This window comes from Terrapene carolina, unplaced genomic scaffold (assembly GCF_002925995.2).
Source record: "Terrapene carolina triunguis isolate 2854851 unplaced genomic scaffold, T_m_triunguis-2.0 Scaffold68, whole genome shotgun sequence".
Classification (NCBI taxonomy): domain Eukaryota; kingdom Metazoa; phylum Chordata; order Testudines; family Emydidae; genus Terrapene; species Terrapene triunguis.
The window spans coordinates 49,946,125-49,954,453 of record NW_020664419.1 but is presented as its reverse complement, the minus strand read 5'-3'; the positions used below and the strand labels follow the sequence as shown (position 1 = coordinate 49,954,453).

The following is an 8,329-nucleotide window of genomic DNA, read 5'->3' as shown; positions in this document are numbered from 1 at the left end:
GTGTGTGTGTGTGTGTGTGTGTGTGTGTGTGTGTGTGTGTGTGTGTGAAAAACATTCCTTAACAGAACATACATCTTATTTCTGACACACTCCACACATCCGGAGAACAAACATTGGAACAGTTTAACCATTAGTAAATTTCTACAATAAAGCTTAGCATGATTACAAAGCATTCTAGGAATTCAGTTCATAGTTTTACAACTTAGCCTTAATGCAAAGCATTTTGGAAATACATGACATTGGCTAACAGCCCGCAAACCTGAAAACTCAATGGGACTACTAAACTGTGTAGAGTTAAACATAAACCTAAACCTTTATCTTGAGCAGAAAGGATCCACAATAGTTTTGCAATGTTTTCATTTAACAGTTTCCAAACTATTCCATGCAAAACTACAGCAAGGAAACCCTAAGGCAGCATGCTAACAAGGAAAACTCTGCAAATGTAGGTAGTCTATACCTACAGTTATGCTAAATTTGCATGACTTAGTACCTACTTTGCCATTATTTTTATTTCTTGATCAAACTGCTGTTTCAGATCTTGAATGCTTACATCAACCATCTACAAAGAAAATATTAGTTCTCCATTAATTTTGTAGGTGATATTACATACAAAACAAGTTTATTGCAAATCTTACTTGGGGACACCTCTTTTTGTAAACATCCTTATCACACATCTTTGCTGACCCAGAAAGACAGTACTGATTCGTATTCAGGTGGTTACTCTCACAGATGCAAACGCCTCCCCCCCCCACCCCAACCAACATCCTCCTGTAGAAACTGATGGGCAACCTCACCCATGCCCACATGCTTGCAAGGGAATTTCCTATTTGCCACTGCACTGGTCATTGCATTTCAAGTCCTATTTAACAGAACATTTTCCTCCTGTATTCATGCTAACGGGGAGGAAGGTTGCTCTTGTGACTAAAGCACAAGAGTAGGAATCAAGAAATCTGGGCCAAGATTTAACAAGAAAAAAAATTAGATGCCTAAAGTAAGACTCCTAAATCCATGTATAAGCACCTAAGCTGAGCACCTGTTGAAGTCAATGGAAATTAGTTGGTGCTCAGCATTTGGGGATGGGGATGGGGATGGAAAATCAGACCACTGAAAACTTGAGTTTCCTTAGTCCATATTTAGGCACATGTTTTAAAGTCATGGAACTGGATCCTATTCTTGGCACTATCAGAGATTTCCTTTGTGACCTTACAGAGTCAGAGTTTAAGGTCAGAAGCAATCACCAGATCATCTAGTCTGACCTCCTACACATCAGGTCACTAAACCCCATCCAGTTATCCCTGTATTGAGCCCAACCAAAACATTACAGTCCTCAGGAAATTAAACTACTGTGTACCACAGGCAGAGAATAGGAGTGAATGAATGCACCAATGCCAGAGGCCCCTTCAATGGCAGGGAATTGATTTGATAAAATAGACCCAGATGATCCTAGCAAGCAACTCCTACCTATGCCACAGCAAAAAAACAATGTCCCTTGCCAATCTGACCTGGTGGAAAATTACTTCCTAATCCCCAAAATAGCTATCAGTTTGATCCTGACCATGTGAGCAAGACACACCAGCCAAGCATCTGAGAAAGAACTCTCTGTACTGCCATGGAGAACTGGCCCCCTGCATACCATGTCCCATATCCAGCTGTGGCCGTTTCTGATGTTTCAGAGGAAGAAGAAAACAAAACCTAGAACTCCCTGCAGGTGACCAGCTGAAATCCTGAAGCATGAGATTTAGGGAACATAAAACACAGGACTGGAAGGAGCCCCATGTACCACTGAACTCAGCCCCTTGCCCCTGCAGGTAAGCCCATCATACCATCTCACTCTTAAATGTATCAAGCTCTATCTTAAAACTAATTAGGTTGTTTGCCCCCCACTAGTAATATTGGGAGGCTATTCTAGAACCTTACTCCTCTGATGGATAGAAAACCTTCTAATTTCTAGCCTAGATGTATTCATAGCCAGTTTATACCAATTGTTCTTGTGACAACATTTTCCTGTAAGTTAAATAGCTCTTCTCCCTCCCTGGTTTTTACCCCCTTGACTAAATAACTTGGCTTCTCTGCAACAGGGACTTTTCTCAGGGGGTCAATGGAGGATGTTCTCTCCATTTCCCCCTTGCGGATGGTTACAGTGTAACATTTATAAAATAAAATTTTGCCACTACTTGTGATGGAATCATTGACACTATATAGTTATTCTTTATCATTGTTACACAGTATTCTCTTGTTCTTTGAAATGCTGGTTAGAATGACAGAATTTCTTTAGGGTCTTCCATACAGAACTTGCACCAGTCCCCTTAGTAACAAAAAAAAAAGTAAGGCTGTAGACTTCTCTCCCCCTTAAATTTTCAAATCCTCCACAGCTAAGATGGTGGTCTGGACACTGAGCCTCAAGGGCCTGGGATAAAAAGCAGCAGTAAAATATTAGGGTAATATCAGAACTCTTACAGGGTTGTAGAAAGACATTTATTCCCTGGTATGACAGATCAGTTTTACTGTATGTGTTTGTAACTTGAGTGGTCCCACTGATTTCACTGGGACCACTGGTGGGGGAAGAGGGCTGCAGAAGTAGGCTCCCATTGTTCAGTTTACTAAGAGCTACAAGACTGCACCCTTGGAAAGAGAAATCTGGGGTCCTAAACAAAATTCCGGCAGCTGAACCTTAACTTAAGATATTTTACTCAGTGTTTCAAGATGTAGCAGCACAAAAATGCAGATAAAAGCTTATCTTTTTCACTTCCAATTTGAGACAAGCTACATTCTCCTCCCAAAATAAACATGTTAGTTGCACTGCTCTTCTGAATACCCATGAATGACCATGTAAATTACTTTAAAAGCTAAAAACACAGAACAATATGTACTAACCAATATTTTTCAAGAACTGAAAAGATTCTTTCCTTAGCAATTCAGTCCTTTCCCATTTAGAAAAGGTTATTTTTTTTAACTGTGTGGATTTAATGGAACTTGAAAATGAGATATCACAGCATTATTATTTACTTCCTTGATTTATAAGATAACTGGATCTAGGATGTCAACATAGCAGCTAGATCACCTGTTTTTCCTCTAATTGCAATACTGTGCTTAATAATACAAAAATAAATATTTATACTTAACCAGCAAGTTTATAATAGATAAAATTAAAAATATTAATGGAATGTATATTTAGCTGTGGGGTCACTCACCCAGTAATGAGGTAGAGAGCTTAAAACAAAAAACAAACACACACCAGACACATCCGAAGCACAGAATCACAGAAATCAGAATGGGAAAGACTTACAAAATCATTGCTCCAACCCTTACCAGTACTGGATTATTCCTTACAATAGTTTCTTGGCCTTTAGAAAACTCTTTTTAAAAATGGAGCTTCCACATCTTACCTTAGAAGCACCTAAGTTGAACTAGGATAAAGTTACAGAGACTACGCATTCTGAAACTTCAGAGCACAAACTGATCACCAGGCCAAGAAAAACTTCACCTCTACAATTTATCTATTTCAGTTGCATACTACTGCATCATCTGGTATATACCACAGTAGATGAGGGAAGTTACAGTCATCCTCTGAAACATCTAGTATCGGCCCCTTTGGAGACAGACATCTCAGTAGATGAGCCCTTAACCTCTTATATAGCAAAACCTATGTTACTAAAAATCCCAACAGGTGACTAACATTTTGATGAAAGAATAATGCAGTTTTTAAAAAAAAAAAAAGAATTCAAATCTGAGAAAGATTCTCACCCAACTGAGTTTTCAATGATGTCAAATTCTGGAGTATCCCTGTCACTTATAAAAATACTGAATATGTCCACTTAAAATACACACTAGTAACACCATAAAGCATATGACGCTCATACAAAATAGTTATGACAACTTACAGCAGCAAGTTTTTTCACTGCCACAATTCTGCCATCGATGTAGCCCTTGTACACAACTCCAAAGCCTCCTTCTCCCAGTTTATTACCTCCAGCTGATGTAGGTCGTTCATCGAAGTTGTTTGTAACATTTTTCAACTCATGGAACCAAAAGCTGTGGAAACCTGAAATAAAGAAACATTTTGGATGGAACTGAAAGGTCAATTTTTTATGTAAGCCACTTCGCACACATGTACCTATCTCCCTGCTTTAGCTCTATTTAAACAGATTTCCCAGAGTACAAATAATGGCATTGTGGAGCTTTAATTTTGGATTCATTGTGAGTTTTAAGCCAGAATTGCTCTCTCTGAGTAGACACCAGAAAGTAAGAAAGCAAACAAATTACAAGTGAGTTAGCTATTCTTTGATAACTTTGCTCACTACTTGCAGGTACTTTGAGTACAAATATCTTCCAGTTCCTTGTGTGGAAGAAAACAGATATACAGTCAATTCAGTTTTAATTTTAGAGCTCAGGAGACTAAAGCGTAGCCCATGAACCAAGTACTCCAACAGTTCATCCTCATCACTAATATTGATGTAGAGCACATTGGAATTAGAAGCTTCTATATCCAACACTCCACCTCAGTGGCCTTGTTAATATCAAGATGGAGCATGCATACTGAAAGTTTGATGACCACAGGCCAAAATCCTTTTGTGCAGGCAGCACAAAAACTGGACAAGAGGTCGGAGGCTTCTTACAGGGACTTGCAAAGGCATATCAAAATCTGGCCCCTTGGTTGCTATACAGTAGAACCTCAGAGTTACGAACACCAGAATTACAAACTGACCGGTCAAGCATACCCATCATTTGGAACCAGAAGTACGCAATCAGGCAGCAGCAGAGGCAAAAAAAGCAAATACAGTACAGTACTGTTCTAAACGTAATCTATCCAAAAAAATAAAATAAAGGGAAAGCACCATTTTTCTTCTGCATAGTTAAGTTTCAAAGCTGTAGTAAGTCAATGTTCAGTTGTAAAACTTTTGAAAGGACAACCATAACATTTTGTTCAGAGTTACGAACATTTCAGAGCTACGAACAACCTCCATTCCTGAGGTGTTCATAACTCTGAGGTTCTACTGTATGTTCTTTTTACTTCTAGAACTTGGGTAAAGGATAGTGCAATGATGGAAGGCGGCAGCAGCTGAAGCTGCATTTAATTTTACCAAAGTGCATACCTGTGTCACTAAGTTGCAGACTGTTGTTCTCTTGAGGTAAGCAGGAAGGAGCTGAAAGTTGTCCCTCACTACTCTGAGCTAAAAGAGGTGTTGCAGATATTACTGTTTTTTCCTGTACAGGCATAGTTTTATCTATAGGCATAGTTTCTTGTGAAGAAAGAGGTACCGTAACATCATCTGCCACCCTAACAGCATCTGCAAATGAAATTAAAAATATATTGAAGAGTGCTGGGAAACAGAAAATCATAGGTTATGTAGCATCAGCATTTAGTGAAGGCTGACAGATATCTAAGCTTCACTAAATGTGACATGTTCTGTATGTGTCTAAAATTTAAAAATATATGCCCCTTGTAACATCCTAAACAATTACTTTTAATCTTTATTATTAAAAAAAAATAAGTCAGGAGAGATGTAACCACCTTCAGTTATCATTTAAACAAGCTAGTCATTTCATTTCTTTTAAATAGATTGCTACGGTGAAGTTACAAGAGATCTGTGTAAATGAAGAATGCAATATATAGATACCGTGGAGAACAGAATTACCTGGAAGCAGAAGGCTAGCTGGTGCTAGGAAGTGATTCCTGGTCAATAGCGCCACAAGATCACCAACTGTACAGTTTGACGTTCCCCAGTCATAGAGTAATTCACAGGTGGGGCTCTTTCCCATCTTTATTAGCCCTTCAAATCTCCTTAAAAGACAAATTAAAATCAAATTACTTTTTTAAATAAGAAGTGACCTGCAAAGACTGGGGGGGGAGAGGGGGGGAGGGAGGTGAGAAGGAGGGTGATAGGTTTGCATCCTTTCTGTGTTTCTTCATGGCATAAGCAGGAGACCTGAAAAGTTTATTAAACAAAAAATAACAAAAAAAAAGAAAGCAGCACCAGCTTTCTTCTGTTTATACCTCATATTTTAATGGTAGAAAAATAAATCCTTTTTTCCTGTTTTTGCAAGAGGGTCCTGCTGGAAGACCCAGGTAAGTCGACTGGGAGCCTTCTAAGCCCTCAAATGAAGGGGAATGGGTGTTGAATATTTAGCAAAGAGAATGTTTCTTCCACCTGTTTTTTAGGTGTTCCAGTTAAGAAGCTGTTAAGAAATTTTAGACAGCTTAACTAAATCCCTCAGGTAGGTTTCACTTCCTTGGTATTCATCATATCATACAACTAGTGCTTCAGTTATTCATAAAGTCTTCCAGAAAATGCAGGGTAACAAGACCTAATGTAAATAACAACAAAGAATACACATGCAGAAACAAAAATCTCTTTCATCAGAAAGATCACAAACCCAATTTTAAAATACGTCTGTGCAGATCATTTGAGCATTCTTCCAAATACATACAATATTGCTGCATATGTGAACAACTACATGGTGTGTTATCAAAATAAAAATAATTCTTATAATTTTTGTTCCATTTTGACTTTGAGTTTGCTTGGACTATTTAACTTGAAAGGGACAGAAACTGAATGAAACTTGAACCAAATTAAATATCTTCACTGCTTTATTATTATTACAGAAAGGCAATTGAGGCTTTAGTGTTAAAAGGGTACTAAAAATACGTAACAATTGGGCTTAAAAATTTAACCTAATTGTGAGCTCAACTGTAAAAAATTATGTGAAAGTATATAAGATGTTACAATATCCTATAATAATAAATGTTGATGGGAAAAAGTATGAAAAGGAGACAGACTGAAAACTAAAAAATAAATTAATCTAAATAAAAGGGCCTACTCATATGGTTCAAGGGCTACGTTAAAATCATGGTTTGTAAAAAATAGAAGATATGGAACCAGAAATTAAGGAACCAAAGTTGGTGTGTTGGACATTAGACCCAACTGGTAGACAAAATAATGAGGGGATGGGCAATTCCACCCCTCACTCCCTTTTGGGGTCCTTAAAAAAAGAGACTTTAAGTGAATAACTCAAGTAAGAGACTAAACAATCAGTTTTTTAAGTAAAGTAAAATGGCTAATAGCCACTGATGGACCTATCCTCCATGAATAAGGATAAGATTTTGTCATGGAGGTCACGGATTCCATGACTTTCAGAGACCTTTGTGACATTTTTTGCTTCAGCTTCATCCCTGCAGCTTTAAGCGGATGTGGCCCCTGCAGCTGTCAGCAGCTGCCTCAGACAGAAGGGGCTGGAGCTGTCAGTCCCTCCCCTTATTTCAGTAAAAGTCACAGGTTTCCATGAATTTTTGTTTATTGCCCGCGATCTGCCTGTGACTTTTACTAAAAATAACTGTGACAAAATCTTAACCTTATCCATGAACTTATTTAGTTCTTTATTGAACCCAGTTATACTTTTGGCCTTCACAACAACCCATGGCAATGATTTCCACAGGCTAATTGTGCATTCTGTGAAGAAGTACTTCCTTTAGTTTGTTTTAAACCTGTTGCCTATTAACTTCATCGACCCGTAGTTTTCTTGTGTTATGTGAAGGGGTAAATAACATTTCCCTAGTCACTTTCACCACACATTCGTGATTTTATAGTCCTCTGTCATATCCTCCTTAGTCATCTCTTTTCTAAACTGAACAGTTCCAGTCTTTTTAATCTCTCCTCATATGGAAGTTGTTACAAGTCACAGGAATAAGGAAGTGACATCTACATTAAGTCACTCAATTTGATTAAAAACAACAAATCTATTTTCTCTTGACTTTGATACAATACCTTATATGCATTTGGTTGTATCTGTCTTCGCCAGAAGGGTCTTTTATATCTACTGCTAGCTTCTTCCATCCTTCTTGTGGATCAATGAAATCAGCCAGTTGCATCATGAGTTTATAGCCAATGCAGCGCACGTATGTTGAAGGAGTTATGGATTTGCTCATCTTCCTAACAAATGCATTGCATCCTTTTAATACAGGTTCTTAATTAAAACTACAATTGACATATGACTCACTGTTCTCTCGTTTTAATTCACTGGTTTTTAATTGCACCATCGCCTGCTTTCATCTTCTTGATTCTTGCCACTACTCTTTTCCCTCTTTCTTCCAGTTCCCCTGTGTTAACATTTATATTACGGTACTAGAAGTCAACTAGGCCAGAGCTCCATTGAGTTAGGTGCTATATAAACGTGCAGTCCTGCATTTACGTCCATCTCCAAGTCCCTCCCAGGTAGCTCACTTTCCCCACATCCTCTCTCATCTAAGGCCTGGTCTACACTACGACTTTAATTCGGATTTAGCAGCGTTAATCCGAATTAACCCTTCACCCGTCCACACTACAGAGCCAGT

The 8,329-nt window shown here is 38.2% G+C and overlaps 1 protein-coding gene across 1 annotated transcript in view; it reads right to left on the bottom strand.

Annotated features, from left to right (window-relative positions):
* The window catches only part of IRAK4 (interleukin 1 receptor associated kinase 4), a 20,161-nt gene extending 12,234 nt beyond the window's left edge, over positions 1-7,927 (bottom strand). The window contains exons 1-5 of the mRNA XM_026648761.1: positions 7,764-7,927; positions 5,637-5,782; positions 5,094-5,288; positions 3,882-4,042; positions 495-559 (exon numbers count right to left, since the gene is read on the bottom strand). Coding sequence (XP_026504546.1) covers positions 495-559; positions 3,882-4,042; positions 5,094-5,288; positions 5,637-5,782; positions 7,764-7,924 — 728 coding nt within the window. The 5' untranslated portion in view covers positions 7,925-7,927. The remainder of the gene's footprint in view (positions 1-494; positions 560-3,881; positions 4,043-5,093; positions 5,289-5,636; positions 5,783-7,763) is intronic.
* Positions 7,928-8,329: the final 402 nt, after the last annotated feature.